Below are 17,393 nucleotides of genomic sequence, written 5' to 3' on the forward strand. Positions count from 1 at the left end.
CCTACTGCATTCCCTCACATTCCCCCTGCATGCTTTACTGGTTGACCTGTCAGTCATTCTCACTGAGGCCTGTTTAAGAGCTCCCCTTCAACCTCCCCAACACCACGGTCGCCAAGGCAACGTCACCCCTCCAGTCTGTACACACATTCCCAAGTTCACAGAGGTGACGGAAAGTAGGAGCTGGGAGTGGATCTGTGTTAACTGGCTATTAGCCAGCTGGTTTGTGTTTGTCTATGCCTCATCATGACTTGAGAGATGATTTGAATTCCTATTTTTTAGCTATGTGCTTAACAATGAGGACTAGCACAAACCTCCTGGAATATTTTGAAGTCAATACTGTATGTACGACACATTTCTGCATGTGTAACATGTACCATGAAAACTTAATGCTGAGGAGAAGTTCACCCTGCAGTTCGACAGTTATGTTTGCTAGTCACTTGAACTTTGCACGAATGCCATTGATCAAATATGATCTCACATCTCAACACACTTTCCATGGGATATTTCATTTCTAGGGCAAATATTAGTCCTGAAATACTTGCAAAGCGAACTCACAGATTCCCCTCTTACAACCCAGAGGATGGCCCTCTCATTTTATCAGTTGGTCTCCAGTCTGAATCTGCATTTGACATCCCTCACATGGTGGACCCTCGGCCCACAGCTGTAAAAAGGGGCTATTTAGTCAAGCCCTGTTCCATATTTCCCACGGCTACTAGAGTATTATGAAGGTTAGTCTAAGTGCGTGGGCAGGCATTGCTCCTCGTCATCATACTGCTGACTAGTATAAAAGCTAGGGGGACAGTGGGAACAGTGGAGCTGGGGGCCCGGAGCTCTGGGTGGTCCCTGGCATTGTGGATCCCAGTCTGCCAGGGGTGGCAGTGATATTGTCAGTCACATCTCTGAGACGTACAGTACATGTCAGGTTTTTCTGACCCGCACGACAATCAACTTTTTGACTTGATTTCTGCCAACTACCAGACAGGCAGCTGTGGCTTGTTTAGTCTCACGGGCCCGTGGCCGCCTCTCTGTCATTTATTCAAGCCATGTGATTTTGGAGTGAAGATTAAATCGACTTCAGCCTTCAGTTGGCGTTCTATCGCTCCAGCACGGTGACGTTGTTGATGGTCATAGAGGACAGTTATACACATTGATATTAACAGGTCAGAGGTCACGTCCTGATGTTTAACTAGTTAAGTATTTAACATCTAACACATTTCATTGGTTCACTTTTAGATATAACACCACAGACTAACGTGTCTGTAACCATAGAATCATGTTGTGTATGAGGTCATTCTGTTGACTGCATATTTCAGCCTGGGCTCCTGGTGTTGGAGGGATCTCTGTGCTCCAGAGGGAAGGCTTCCTTTGTATGGTGTAACAGATCTCACCTCACAGTGGGTCCCTGGGGCTCCAGCTATACCGCACACACAGAGCTCCCTGAGTAACAGGGCGGTACCCTCACACACATAAAGAGTGCTTTGTGCCCCAACTCCTGGAGCTGTCAACCAACACCAGAGTTCTTCCTCACGAAGACTGAACTGAACATGACTGTTCAGAAGCGCTCAGCTGCTGTTCTGCTGCTTACGCCTACACATATACAGTACAGTACACATCCATACTGAATTATACCTGAGCATGTCTCAGTTAGTCATAACAGATTACAATGACATTGATTGTGACTTATCTGGATGGGATGAGGTGTATTTTAGGAGACTTGGTAAGAACCTCACACGTCCTCCTCCGCGTCTGACCCTGGATGAGCTCTATTGTAAGTACATATTTTACCAGTGAAATCTACCTGCCCACTCATTCACCAATACAGTACAATACAGAAAGAGAGATGGCCTGGGGGGATAACAGTACCTAAATTACCTACCTCCAGTCCCTGCAATCCTGCCCAATGTAATGCCTATCCATTATCCATTACACAGAACAACCAAACGGCAGAAGTAAATACATTTTGCCACTGAACCTGTCCTTGGAACCATCCCAACACTCTAGTCCAGTGGGTCAGTTTGTATGCTTTCTATCTCAACCCTGTGCTGACCTTCATTTTCTGCACTAGCCCTGATAAACATTTTCCCAATCCATGTTAGCTCTAGGCTCTGTTCTGTCACAACCAACCGCTCCTGAATTCCAGGCCTGCTGACTGACCAACCTCAGGCCTTCACAGCCTTTGTTCTGGACTTCAGAGGGGGAATACCTCAAAATCAAAAGCAGCACATTTCCTGTTCAACAATGATTCTGTTCACTACTTTAAAAGCAAAGTCAGGCAATTCAGTTTGTATGACAAATATAAACCGCTCTACACTCAGAATAGCATTAATTGTGTATGCTGATGTTATTCTCTGTACACTTGACAGAGAATCAAGGCATTGTTGCCATGGTGCTTTTATGGCAGCCTAGGCTGATTGTTCTGATATTTTCATTGTAATTTATTGTTTTAATTGTTTTTTAATGTGCATTTTTCTTGACTAAACTTTTGTTTTAGAGTAGCTAATCAAGTATTGATAATTTTTATCTAATAATTGTTTACCTCATGTTGGGATCAGACAGAAAATTGCATCAACAAAGTAAAGCTAGCTGATTGTTTTCTTTTGAATACCTGCATTGAAGAGTTTCACCTACAGTATTAGTAGCACAGCATTGGCGCACATTGGCATCTTCTACTTAGGAAGATTCCTTCATAGTTTGAAGAGGATAAAACAAACCCTGAGTAAGGAACTCAAAAAAGGACCTCTTCAACTTGTAATCCTACAGAAAAAGCTCAAACATCAAGGATTGCAAGGCGGTAGGAAATCCATTCATGATCCAAAATAGTCCATACAGAACTGTACACCTCCCTCTCTTCCCCCTCTATGCAGTGCAGGTTCTGACTTTCTGCAGACAGTTTAAAAAGTCCATATTCTGCCTCTCACTCTAGCCCCTTTAAGACTGGCACAGTTTAATACGCATTCTGTAACAAACAATACTTTACTCGTACAAGAGTTCATCAGTGACAATGGCTTGGGACTATTATGCTTGACGGCAGGCGCACAATGTTGGAAGTGGGGGAGACAATATTTTTTTCTTAAAAAATATATATATATACAGTACCAGTCAAAAGTTTGGACACACCTACTCATTCCAGGGTTTACTTCATTTTTTAAAACTATTTTCTACATTGTAGAATAATAGTGAAGACATCAAAACTAGGAAATAACACATATGAAATCATGTAGTAACCAAATATGTGTTAAACAAATCATAATATATTTCATATTTGAGATTCTTCAAAGCAGCCACCTTGATGACAGCTTTGCACACTCTTGGCATCCCCCCAGTGTCGTACTAATCTATCACCCCTCTAAAGACCAACAGGTTTGTTATTTCAAAGCAATAAAAGAAGCCCACTGCACGTTCTACTCCGCTATGATTGACAATAACAGAGGAAATCCCAGGACCTGGTTTTCCATCATCAGATATCTCCTCCACCCTCCAGACTCTGGCCATCCCACAGCAACTACCGAACAACGCTACATAAATTCAGCAAAAAAAAAACATCCTCTCACTGTCAACTGCGTTTATTTTCAGCAAACTTAACGTGTAAATATTTGTATGAACATAACAAGATTCAACAACTGAGACATAAACTGAACAAGTTCTACAGACATGTGACTAACAGAAATTGAGTAATGTGTCCCTGAACAAAGGGGCGTCAAAATCAAAAGTACCAGTCAGTATCTGGTGTGGCCACCAGCTGCATTAAGTACTGCAGTGCATCTCCTCCTCATGGACTGCCACAGATTTACCAGTTCTTGCTGTGAGATGTTACCCCACTCTTCCACCAAGGCACCTGCAAGTTCCAATACATTTCTGGGGGGGTGGCCCTAGCCCTCACCCTCCAATCCAACAGGTCCCAGACGTGCTCAATGGGATTGAGATCCGGGCTCTTTGCTGGCAATGACAGAACACTGTCTTGCAGGAAATCACGCACAGAAAGAGCAGTATGGCTGGTGGCATTGTCATGCTGGAGGGTCATGTCAGGATGAGCCTGCAGGAAGGGTACCACATGTGGGAGGAGGATGTCTTCCCTGTAACGCACAGCGTTGAGATTGCCTGCAATGACAACAAGCTCAGTCCGATGATGCTGTGACACACCGCCTCAGACCATGACAGACCCTCCACCTGCAAATCGATCCCGCTGCAGAGTACAGGCCTCGGTGTAACGCTCATTCCTTCAACGATAAACGTGAATCCAACCATCACCCCTGGTGAGACAAAACAGTGACTCGTCAGTGAAGAGCACTTATTACCAGTCCTGTCTGGTCCAGCGACGGTGGGTTTGTGCCCATAGGCAACATTGTTGCTGTCTGGTGAGGACCTGTGATGTCTGGTGAGGACTTCACTTTACAACAGGCCTACAAGCCGTCAGTCCAGCCTCTCTCGGTCTATTGCGGACAGTCTGAGCACTGATGGAGGGATTGTGCATTCCTGGTGTAACTCAAGCAGTTTTTGTTGCCATCCTGTACCTGTCCCGCAGGTATGATGTTCAGATGTACCAATCCTGCGCAGGTGTTGTTATACGTGGTCTGCCACTGTGAGGACGATCAGCTGTCCGTCCTGTCTCCCTGTAGTGCTGTCTTAAGCGTCTCACAGTACAGACATTGCAATTTATTGCCCTGGCCACATCTGCAGTCCTCATGCCTCCTTGCAGCACACCTGGGGTGGCAGGGTAGCCTAGTGGTTAGAGCGTTGGGCTAGTAACCGAAAGGTTGCAAGTTTAAATCCCAGAGTTAACAACATACACATCTGTCATTCTGCCCCTGAACAAGGCAGTTAACCCACTGTTCCTATTGTTCTATTGTAGCGATGAGACAAGATAGATACTACAACAATTGGATACCACGAAATTGGGGAGAAAAAGGGGTAAAAAAAAAAAAATAGAATTTGTTCTTAAATGACTTTAAATAAAGGAAAATAAAAATGCCGAAGGCAGGGACACTGGGCATGGTTCTTTTTGTGATTTTCAGAGTCTGTAGAAAGGCCTCTGTAGTGTCCTAAGTTTTCATAACTGTGACCAACCTAAGCTGTTGGTATCTTAACGTCCGTTCCGCATGTGCATGTTTATGGTTCATTGATCAAGCACCCGAACAGGAAGAGGAGCCACTTTCGGTGGGAGTCGTGACACCACCATTTGCCTTGATGACAGCTTTGCACACTCTTGGCATTCTCTCAACCAGCTTCACCTGGAATGCTTTTCCAACAGTCTTGAAGGAGTTCCCACATATGCTGAGCACTTGTTGGCTGCTTTTCCTTCACTCTGCGGTCCAACTCATCCCAAACCATCTCAATTGCGTTCAGGTTGGGTGATTGTGGAGGCCAGGTCATCTGATGCAGCACTCCATCACTCTCCTTCTTGGTCAAATAGCCTTTACACAGCCTGGAGGTGTGCTGGGTCATTGCCCTGTTGAAAAACAGGTCCCACTAAGCGCAAACCAGATGGGATGGCGTATCGCTGCAGAATTCTGTGGTAGCCATGCCGGTTAAGTGTGCCTTGAATTCTAAATAAATCACTGACACTGTCTCACCAGCAAAGCACCCCGACATCATCACACCTCCTCCTCCATGCTTCATGGTGGGAACCACACATGCAGAGATCCTCCGTTCACCTACTTTGCGTCTCACAAAGACACACTGGTTGGAACCAAAAATCTCAAATTTGGATTAATCAGACCAAAGGACAGATTTCTACCTGTCTAATGTCCATTCTTGGCCCAAGCAAGTCTCGTATTCTTCTTGGTGTCCTTCAGTAGTGGTTTCTCTACAGCAATTTGACCATGAAGGCCTGATTCACGCAGTCTCCTCTGAACAGTTGATGTTGTGATGTGTCTGTTTCTTCAACTCTGTGTAACATTTATTTGGGCTGCAATTTCTGAAGGTGGTAACTCGAATGAACTTATCTTCTGCAACAGTCTGCTGAAGCGGTCCTCATGAGAGCCAGTTTCATCATAGCGCTAGATGTTTTTTGCGACTGCACTTGAAGAAACTTTCTTGATTGACTGACCTTCATGTCTTAAAGTAATGATGGACTGTCGTTTCTCTTTGCTTTTTTGAGCTGTTTGTGCCATAATATTGCCTTGGTCTTTTACCAAATAGTGCTATCTTTACCACCCCTACCTTGTCACAACACAACTGACTGGCTCAAAAGCATTATGAAGGAAAGAAATTCCACAAATAAACATTTAACCATGCACACTTGTTAATTGAAATTCATTCCAGGTGACTACCTCATGAAGTTGGTTGAGAGAATGCCAAGAGTGTGCAAAGCTGTCATCAAGGCAAAGGGTGGCTACTTTGAAAACAATGATTTGTTTAACACTTTTTTGGTTACTACATGATTCCATATGTGTTATTTCCTAGTTTTGATGTCTTGACTATTATTCTACAATGTAGAAAATAGTACAAATAAAGAAAAGCCCTTGAATGACTAGTGGTGTCCAAACTTTTGACTGGTACTCTAAGTGCCGCTTTCTACACAGAAGATCACACCATTCTACTCTAGCGCCTCAGACAGCCATCTGTGGGACTGCCCTAAACTGGTTCACCTCCTTCCTACCTCTCTAACCGCAAGCAGTACTTCCCCCTTGGTGAGGAAAGATCAGAGGAGCCCACCATAACCTGCAGTGTCCAACAAGGGTCGGTGCTAGGATCCATTCTCTTCCTGCTCCACTTGGCCAGATCTTCAGACAACACAGTGTCCAATTTCACTACTCAGACGACACACAGGTTTACATTAAAACCCTGACACAGAATCTGCTCTGTCAGCCTTGTCCAACTGTCTGGAAGAGGTCAAATACAGGATGCAGAATAACTTCCTCCAACTCAACAGCAGCAAGACAGAGGTAATGCTGATAGGCACCTCACAGCACCAACTCCTGCAGCATCTTCCCTGCCGTAGATGGCCACATCATTCGCCTCTCCTCAGTCATCACCAACCTTGGTGTGAAATTTGACCCTGCTCTCTCTGTCAATGCCCACATTAATCCGCCTAAGAGCCTGTCTCACCACTTCTGATGCAGAAAAGCTTATCCATGCATTCGTTTTCTCCAGAATTGATTATGGGAATATAGTATTTGGGGGCCTGCCTTTACACTCAATTCATAAATTACAGCTCATTCAAAACAGAGCTGCATGGCTTTTGACACAAACACAAAGTCTGCCCACATCACCCCCATCCTTGTTGACCTCCATTGGCTGCCTGTCCCTCAAATTTAAAATTATCCTCCTGTTCTACTCTCCCCCTATGAACCTCCATGCACCCTATGGTCAGGGCAAGCCAAAATGCTTCATGCACCCAGGACCCTGCTCCGGACAATGGAAGACCGTGCCTTTTCCTCCCACGTACCACGCATTGGGAACTCCCTTCCTGACAATCTCAGGGCTGATCAGACTTCTGGGGCTTTTAAAGACACATTTTAAGACACATTTTTTTTATTGCTGGCCTATATACAGTGCATTGGGAAAGTAATTTCACATTTTGTTACGTTGCAGCTTTATTCTAAAATGTATTACATAGTTCAGTTTCCTCATCAATCTACATACAATACCCTATCCCTATAATGAAGCAGGGTAGTGGCAGGATCATGTTGTGGGGATGTTTTTACCAGCGGCAGGGACTGGGAGACTAGTCAGGATCGAGGAAAAGATGAACAGAGCAAAGTACAGAGAGATCCTTGATGTAAACCTGCTCCAGTGCGCTCAGGACCTCAGACTGGGCTGAAGTTCACCTTCCAACAGGACAATGACCCTAAGCACACAGCCAAGACAACGCAGGAGTGGCTTTGAGACAAGTCTCTGAATGTCCTTGAGTGGCCCAGCCAGAGCCTGGACTTGAACCCGATTGAACATCTCTGGAGAGACCTGAAAATAGTTGTGCAGCAACGCTCCCCATCCAACCTGACAAAGATTGAGAAGATCTGCAGAAGAGATTGGGAGAAACTCTCCAAATACAGGTGTGCTAAGCTTGTAGCGTCATACCCAAGAAGACTTGACGCTGTAATCGCTGCCAAAATTGCTTCAACAAAGGACTGAGTAAAGGGTCTGAATACTTATGTAAATTTAATATTTCAGTTTTTGTTTGTTCTTTTGCCAACATTATTAAAACATTTTTTTGCTTTGTCATTATGGGGTATTGTGTATAGAATGATGAAAAAAATAAACAATTGAATCCATTTTAGAATAAAGCTGTAACGTAACAAAATGTGGAAAAAGTCAAGGGGTCTGAATACTTTCCGAATGCACTGTACAGTGACCTCTAAAAGTATTGGGACAGTGAAACATTTTTGTTTTGGCTCTGTGCTCTGTGCTCTGTACTCTGTACTCTGTGCTCTGTACTCTGTGCTCTGTACTCTGTGCTCTGTGCTCTGTACTCTGTGCTCTGTACTCTGTGCTCTGTACTCTGTGCTCTGTACTCTGTACTCTGTGCTCTGTACTCTGTGCTCTGTACTCTGTACTCTGTGCTCTGTGCTCTGTACTCTGTGCTCTGTACTCTGTACTCTGTACTCTGTGCTCTGTGCTCTGTACTCTGTGCTCTGTGCTCTGTACTCTGTGCTCTGTACTCTGTGCTCTGTGCTCTGTGCTCTGTACTCTGTGCTCTGTGCTCTGTACTCTGTACTCCAGCACTTTGGTTTGAAATGATAGTAATAATAATCCTTTATTAGATTTGTAAAGAACTTTTCATTACAGAAGAAAAATGTCAAAGTGCATAAAATAAAATATAAAAAATAAATGATAAAATGATTATTAAGTTAAAGTGCAGACTGTCAGATTTAATTTGAGGGTATTTTGATTCATATCAGGTGAACCGTTTAGAAATTACAGCACTTTTTGTACATAGTCCCCCATTTTAGGGGACCATATTCCTAGAACACAATGACTACATCAGGTTTGTGACTGTTTGCTGTTTGTTTTGGTTGTGTTTCCCATTATTTTGTGCCCAATAGAAATGAATGGTAAATAATGTATTGTGTCATTTTGGAGTCACTTTTACTCTAAATAAGAATATAATATGTTTCTAAACACTATTACATTAATGTGGATGTTACCATGATTATGGATAGTCCTGAATGAATCTGAATAATTATGAGTGAGAAAGTTAAAGACACACAAATATCATACCACCAAGACATGCTAACCTCCCCCCATTACAAGAGGGTATGATATTTATGCCCCTGTAACTTTCATTTCATCATTATTCACAATTATCCATAATCATGGTAGAATCCACATTAATGTAGACGTGTTCAGAAACATATTATATTCTTATTTACAATAAAAGTGACTCCAAAATGACACAATACATTAGTTACCATTCATTTCTATTGGGCACAAAATCATCTGAAACACAAACAAAAACAAACAGCACATTAATCCAACGAATTTGTTGTCACAAGGTTGATGTGGTCATTGCGTACTAGGAATATGGGACCAAGTACTAAACTTTTGACTACTTCAATACACATACAGTATAAATGAATTTGTCCCCATACTATTAGTCCCATTAAATAGGGGGACTATGTACAAAAAGTGCTGTAATTTCTAAACGGTTCACCTGGTATGGAAGAATATACCTTTAAATTAAAGCTGACAGTCTGCACTTTAACCCCATAGTAATTGTATTATTTCTATGTTCTATTTTATGCACTTTGAGATTTTTCATCTATAATGAAATGTTCTTTACAAATATAAAAGTATTATTACTTCTCTATAAACATCTAATCAGGAACACGACATGACCCAAATGAAGGAATTACAAGTCATATCAGAGAATCTCATGCTGCAATCACAGCAAATAGTGAATAAACATTTTTTGATTTCTAAGTATCTGATTATGTGCTTATTTCTGACCTAATGTGATGCCAAATAATAATTATAAATTGTCAAGTGGGATGACACACTTAACAACCTCAGAGACGGTCACAAAGAACAATATATCAAAAATCACTTTTTGTGCAATTCAAATCTACATAGGCCCAATGTGTGACTGTGAGGTATTTGTAGTGTACTTGAGGTGGCTCCTCCAGGCTTGTGGTTATTGTGAGGTATTATAGAGCTGGGGGATTCACTTAAGAGTTTAAGAGGAGCATTACAGTAACCATCCTACTTTATGCTCCAATTGGCACAAATGTAGTCCGTCTTAAATCCTTTCACTTGTACAATAGGAAACCGCGGGGGTGCATCTTCTTGTTCATCTCGACAGTTTGCTAATTTGATTCAGTTTATAATCCCTGTAGTGTTATTTAAACCTGATTATAGACAGAAAACAAAGGGTAAATGTGCAGAAACAGACCCGGAGCAGATTGTCTGTGTGTGTGTTAGATGCTTCTACCTCATTTTGTGACTCAGAACTTGTTGAGTGAATTGATGGTCAACCCCAACTCATCATAACTAAAACTTAGTAACCATAAGAAGCCCAGTAGTGAGGGTCTGGGGCTGTAAGTATCAAGCGTCTCAGAATAGGAGTGCTGATTTTGGATCAGTTTTGCCTTATAGATCACAATGGGCAAAAGGGAAAATTATATCAGCAATCGCAGTCTGCGATGCTTGATACATATGGCCTCTGATTCCAGTAAAGTGCAGATGGACTGTTTACTTCCAGAGCCAACAACATCCTCTGTCAGGACCAGAGCTATCATACTGTACATACCACGGTGGGGGCTGCTCTCTGCTCTGCTCTCTGAGGGATCCTCCATCACACGACTTGCTGGAGAGACTTGCGTGCGGGTATGTAATTACACACCACAATTACAGTAGCTCTGATCTGACGATGATATCTTTCTAGAACAAACATCTGAGTACACAGAGGTAACTGGAAGGCATGAACAACAGCATGGGACTTTCATCCAGAGCTGGGATTTTTCATCTTTGTAAGCACCCATCTTCTCCACAGGGAGACAAGGCAAGGCCATGGGAAAGTCAGTTGTCCATATCACTATCAAGTTCAGGCTAAATCATTCCCACATCCTTCCCAAGTTTACCACATTTCGTTGTTGATTTATGTCCAATGGCAGCACTACATTACAGCATGCAATAAAATGGTAATAACATGGTAATAGTATGGTAACAAGGTATTTGTGTTGTAGTTCAACAAAATGCCATCATTTGGATAGAAATGATCATGACTTCACATACAACAAAAAAGACATCATCATTTGGTTTAAGTTAGCTACAAAACCACTTTATTTAAAAAGCAGATTATATAATCTACAGTTAAATGATACGTCCCGATTTTTAATACATTAAATAACTTTAGACTTTTTCATGTTTAGATAAATAAATCTAGTTTCCTTTTTTATGAACCATCTAGGTAATCAAACACTTATACAAAAGCGATACAAAAGTGATGTGACAGAGGTGTCATATGTGCTTATTGAAAACTACTGATAGGAGAGAGAGGTCTTCACTTTCAGAGTGATTTATGACAGAGGATGAAAGAAAAACTAGCCTCTTTATGCACAGGTCTGGGGAAACTAGCTGTGTGCTATGCAATAGAAATGGAACTGAAGTAGTATTTTTTAAAAGAGGTGTATTAAGACAACGTTAAAGGGGATCAACTCTTGTCAAGTCTAAACATTTTCTGCTTTAATGAAAAATGATTTGAGATTGATTTGAGTGGGTCTAATTGTACTATTCAAACTACAGTTCAGAAAATGCCATTGCCTCATTCTTCAAGTGTATTACACATTCCTTGACTAGGAGTCTCATCATACTATGCTGAGATTCAGTTTATCTACTATCAAAGGGAATTTCCCAGCAAAAACATGTACTCCAGGGATACTAGCCTTTTCACTTCTGTAAATGTACAACTGGGAGCAGAGCAAAAATTAAACAACAGTTTGCCAAACATACACTAATAATTACATTCCAAAGAATCTCATCGAGGGATACATCAGAAAGCACATGATGCCTGTGTCGGCCACGCCTCTCCGTAATCTCTACGTCAGCCTCCTTGTCTGTTAGATTCAGTAGTATGAGAGGACAGTTCCTCTGACTAGGCTACTGTGAGCAGGTACTGGGTAGGCCTGAGTCAGAGCCTTAACCCATCCTTTCTGTTGGAGAGAGATTGAGAGAGCATGGGTCGTTTTGTGGAGCTGGATGGCCGTTGTCCTGCTCACTCAACAAGGTACATGCACCATGGCACTGCCACTGGTGCACACGCACGCACGCACGCACACACACTGGGTATACCAAACATTAAGAACACCTCCTTAATATTGAGTTACACCCCCGTTTGCACTCAGAACAGCCTCAATTCATCAGACATGGACTCTACAAGGTGTCAAAAGTGTTCCACATGGATGCAGGTCCATGTTGGCTCCAATGCTTCCCACAGTTGTGTCAAGTTGGTTGTATGTTTTTTGGGTGGTAGACCATTCTTGATACACACAGGAAACTGTTCAGCATGAAAAACCCAGCACCATTGTAGTTTGTGAAACAAACTGGTGTGCCTGACACCTACTACCATACCCTGTTCAAAGGCACTTAAAAATATTTTGTCTTGCCAATTCACCATCTGAATGGCTCACATACACAATCCATGTCTCAATTGTCTCAAGGCTTAAAAATCAGGTTTAACCTGTCTTCAACTACACTGATTGAAGTGGATTTAACAAGTGACATCACCTGGATTCACCTGGTCAGTCTATGCCATGGAAAGAGCAGTTCTTAATGTTTTGTACACTCAGCGTCTATAGACCGACAAATTAACACACACACACACACACACACACACACACACACACACACACACACACACACACACACACACACACACACACACACACACACACACACAATGGCACAACCAGCGAGGGAAAACACGGGGGATGGATTCCCCAGAGACATGGGTTGGACCAGCAACTCCCACAACCAACCAGACAATCAGATCAACCAGTAGGTATGGCACAGTAACGTGTGCATGAGGAGGATATGTGGGGACTCTCGATGGTCAGACACTCATTTACTCAGTGCTACCATATGGGTCAAATAACCAGTGTGTGGAACTGTACATGTTAACAGGTCTGTGGATCGCATGACCAAGCAGAACGACAATACAGAGGCCTCTAGGACATGTGTCCTTGAGGAGAAATTAAACAACGGACCAACACCCTTCAGAGGACCGTTAAGACGGTGACAGCTCGCTTGGCCTCCGATTCCATTTGATAATAATAACGCAGCAAAAAAATACACTACACTTCTAGAATCTTGTCTGCAAAATATATAGGCATGTATAAAAGACAATCTACGTGCTTCTAACTTTTTATCTTGTTATATAATCGTTGAGACACTGCTTGTGAATCTCTCGAGGTCACGTCTACTAAGACTGCTAAGTGGAATGAGTGCCAGCCCAGGCTAGCGCTGTGGCTACTGACAGCGCATGTGGTGCCACGAACATCCACTATGCCAAGGAGCACTGGAGCATGTGTCACAGAGTCACATGAAGGGATGGTACAGGAGACTGTGTCACAGAGTCACATGAAGGGATGGTACAGGAGAGTGTGTCACAGAGTCACACGAAGGGATGGTACAGGAGAGTGTGTCACAGAGTCACATGAAGGGATGGTACAGGAGAGTGTGTCACAGAGTCACACGAAGGGATGGTACAGGAGAGTGTGTCACAGAGGCACACGAAGGCGCTCTGTTGCTGGTAGACTCGGTACCCTTGCATAGCCAAAAGGAGCCGTAGATAGCTGGACTGTGGCACTGTCACCATTCGGTGGGGTTTCTCAGTGGAAGGCCACTCTGAAGGCACAGCATGTCCAACCCTCTAACCCTGCCAGACAGTGCTGGAATGTTATGTAGCGGCCTGTTTCATGGCCTCCCAGCCTCCTGGCAGAGACGCTGTCCAGCTCTCTCTCTCTCTGACAGAGGAGCAGTAAATGCATCATGGCATTGGACTTCAGCTCGAAGGAATGAAGAAAATAGAAAGGGAGGAAAAAAGAGAACGATGGAGATAGAGAGAGAGTGGCCCCCTCCCTCCATCCAGGCCAGTCCCCACTGTGATGAATGTGAAGGGGTCACGGTGCTGACATCGGCCAGGGCCTCTGGGTGGGCTGGGGCCTCGGCCTGCTTCACTGTTCACAGACCAAAAGGAGAAAGGAGGGAGAAAAAAACTGATGAGAGAGAGAGAGAGAGAGAGAGAGAGACTGGACTCTCTCCCAGCCCGGTCTTGTGACTTGTCCATGGCCCTGTATCTATCTCCTCTCCCCAGGGCACGGCCGGCAAGTAGAGAGCGAAGTCTCCCAGGGTCTCTCTGTTCTGTTCTGTCATGCAAGAAGAGGTTCTGAAGTTCCCGGGATTCCGTGGGCGGGGGATTCGTTCTTCTTTCTGCTATGTTGTCTCAGGTCACCTGGGAGGCAGGTCAGCGGTGGGTTGGGCTTGGATGGGGTTGGTTCCTCGCCGACCCTGCCCTCTCACAGCTCAGTGACGTGTAGTGGGTAGCTGGGTGGCTGGTGTCCGGGCACCGGGACCTTGAGCCTGCGGATGTGGCAGCCGTGACAGAGCAGGTGGCAATCTAGGGGGTAACAGCGGTGACCCTCCTCGTCGTTTAGCTGGAGGCCACAGTCCTACAACACCGAGGGAGAGAGATAGACTCAGTGAACTGCAGTAGCTGGAAATTTGTGAAGGAAAATATTATATACACCCATCCAATGCATTTTAGCAGGTGCTGGATTTCAAAACTATCCATATTTCATATTTCTACCTTTTATACCTCTCGACTGATATGAAAGGCCGCTGATGGGTATTCCTGTCAAGTTTATATGGGGTGGCAGGTAGCCTAGTGGTTAGAGCATTGGGCCAGTAACCGAAAGTTTGCTAGATCAAATCCCTGAGCTGACAAGGTACAAATCTGTCGTTCTGCCCCTGAACAAGGCAGTTAACCCAGTGTTCCTAGACCAGTTAACCCACTGTTCCTAGACCAGTTAACCCACTGTTCCTAGGCCGTCGTTGTATATAAGAATTTGTTCTTAACTGACTTGCCTAGTTAAATAAATAATAATTACATACGGGGCTCTTAACCATTTCTTAAATATGTGATGAATTTTCCATCCCCTGCCGACCTGGACTTTAGACACCTGTAATGACTGTCAACCCCAGAGGCTGCTGAATGATTACCTATTGTCTACATAATACCTTTATCACTCACCTAGACGGGATACGAGCTATTCCCTGGAATGTGTGATAATGAAATGAGTCAACCAGCTTTTGCCATTAAACATGGAATTCTTGATCAAACTCACACACACTTTATTTGAGCCCTGGTTACAATGGCTTACACTTGACACAGCTATCATTAAACTGCTGTGTTAATGAATGCACTGTCAGGAATTAAATTTGGCTGACTTCACTAATTACTTTGATTACACTGAGGTTTGTAGGTCACGTGGGATGATTTCCTGTACATGTGTCTGAGTGAGTAAGTGGTCTGAGCGGTCTCTCAGAGTGCTGAGATTCCAGGGTAGTCAAACAACAACCCCTGGTCTGATGTCCAGCTGAGTCCAGCGCTATCACCCTACCCTCTCCTCTCTCACCTCCCACAGCTCAACTCTGGAATGTTCCTGGACAATGAGTCACCACATTGGTTTGCCTCTCACTGAGGTTCAGTTTGTGTGTGTAGCGCACACACCCATACTGCCATAGCATTTATACTAAAACGGACAGACATTTAATGATCATAGCCAATGTGCTGGCTACGTTCAACACATAAATAAGACAAGACACACAAACAGGGTGGTAATGACATTGTCTCACCTCACAGTGATAGCACTCCACATGGTAGTCCTTGTCCATGGACACCACCCGGATGGTCTCCTCAGAGCCCTGTCAGGAAACACACACAGTCAGTCAGACCCTCCCGTCTCCACTGGCACCAACAACCAGAGCTGTATATTAAGAGAGTTCGGTCAGAACGGACGCCATGGGTTTTTAGAACGGATGCCACATTAGTGCCTTTATGATGAGATGTAACAATATGAGATCGCCTCCAACAATTCCCTATGAAATGACCCGCTGTAAACAAGCAAAACAGAGCAGCGAATTTAACAGACATTTTTATTGATTAGCATTGGGGATAAGGTGTATCCACGTAGGTACTGTGTTGTGGTGTCAATTAATTGCTCATCTGCTTTCACTGGATATCTTCATACGTTTTGAAAACTATCCGAAATAAACAGCACAGCGCGGAAGCGTCAATTATCACTTAGCAACTGCTATGGAGGAGAAAATGTCAATCTCAGAACGTTCAGACAAAAACACATTGGCCCAACCTTCGACAGTATATGCTATATATGACTCTGACAAACTCTAGTGGCAGGAGCTGAGAAGATACAAACAGTCATTGGCACATCATTACCTGAGCAGGGAGGATGGGCTGGTTGCATGAGGCACATTTTGGGGCAAAGACCCTGTGGGGGAAACAGAGTAGAAGTTAAGTCTTGGTACATGCTGTATAATTTATATCAGTTTCAGCACAAACCAGGATTTAAAGAGTACTGTGGAATGAAGAAACTCGTGCATGCTGACTTCATCACATGTTGGCATTATCTATGAGAGACACATGTTGGCATTATCTATGAGAGACACATGTTGGCATTATCTATGAGAGACACATGTCCTTACGTGTGGTAGTCTTTAACACAGTAGATGTTGTTCTCCACGTCCACAGTGAAAGGCACTCCGTCCAGACCCTCTGTGCAGACCACACAGCGGAAGCAGCCAGGGTGGTAGGACTTGCCTAGTGCCTGCAGGATCTACACACACACACACACAGATAACAGTAAGGCTAGAGATTGAGGCCTCTCAGTAGGAGTCAATCACACCAGCCCGTTGGCATTCAGATACAGAAACAAAACTACACTAGGAGGTATGATGCCACATGTCAAGCAGAGATACAGTACTGCTAAAGAGAAATCCCAGAGAGGGACAGGCATACTGTTCTGCTGTCTCCTATCACTATCTAGCAGGCCCTCCTACAGTATTAGGTTATTTCTTACCATTTCCATGATGAGGTGACCACATACAAAGCACTTCTCTGCCGTCTGCTGAAAGCCAGAGTACTGTGGGAGATTAAAAAAAGAGACTTATCACTGGGTTTGTTAATATTCTAACATGTAGCAATGGAAACTGTTACATTTTGACTGTTAACTGTGTATGGTTTTGACTTGGGTTGGGGTTAATTCCACAAATTACATTCTAATTTAAATCCTCCCTGTAAATTCCATTTAATTCAGTTTTAATTGTATGTCAGTTTTTGAATTCAGAGATAATTCAATTCCTCTCAATTCCAATGTTAGGTCAATTCCAATAATTAAATTCCCAATTCAATATTTTCCTGAAGAATTCCACAAATTCTA

The 17,393-nt window shown here is 43.5% G+C and overlaps 1 protein-coding gene across 1 annotated transcript in view; it reads right to left on the bottom strand.

Moving 5' to 3' along the window:
• Positions 1-11,191: 11,191 nt before the first annotated feature.
• Positions 11,192-17,393, bottom strand: part of LOC110506725 (Wilms tumor protein 1-interacting protein homolog) — a 42,607-nt gene continuing 36,405 nt past the window's right edge. The window contains exons 4-8 of the mRNA XM_021586548.3: positions 17,034-17,096; positions 16,660-16,790; positions 16,394-16,445; positions 15,793-15,861; positions 11,192-14,606 (exon numbers count right to left, since the gene is read on the bottom strand). Of these exons, the coding sequence (XP_021442223.1) occupies positions 14,454-14,606; positions 15,793-15,861; positions 16,394-16,445; positions 16,660-16,790; positions 17,034-17,096 (468 nt within the window). The 3' untranslated portion in view covers positions 11,192-14,453. The remainder of the gene's footprint in view (positions 14,607-15,792; positions 15,862-16,393; positions 16,446-16,659; positions 16,791-17,033; positions 17,097-17,393) is intronic.

Source organism: Oncorhynchus mykiss, chromosome 26, assembly GCF_057628025.1.
Source record: "Oncorhynchus mykiss isolate SJ-2025 chromosome 26, ASM5762802v1, whole genome shotgun sequence".
In the NCBI taxonomy this organism is placed as follows: Eukaryota; Metazoa; Chordata; class Actinopteri; order Salmoniformes; family Salmonidae; genus Oncorhynchus; species Oncorhynchus mykiss.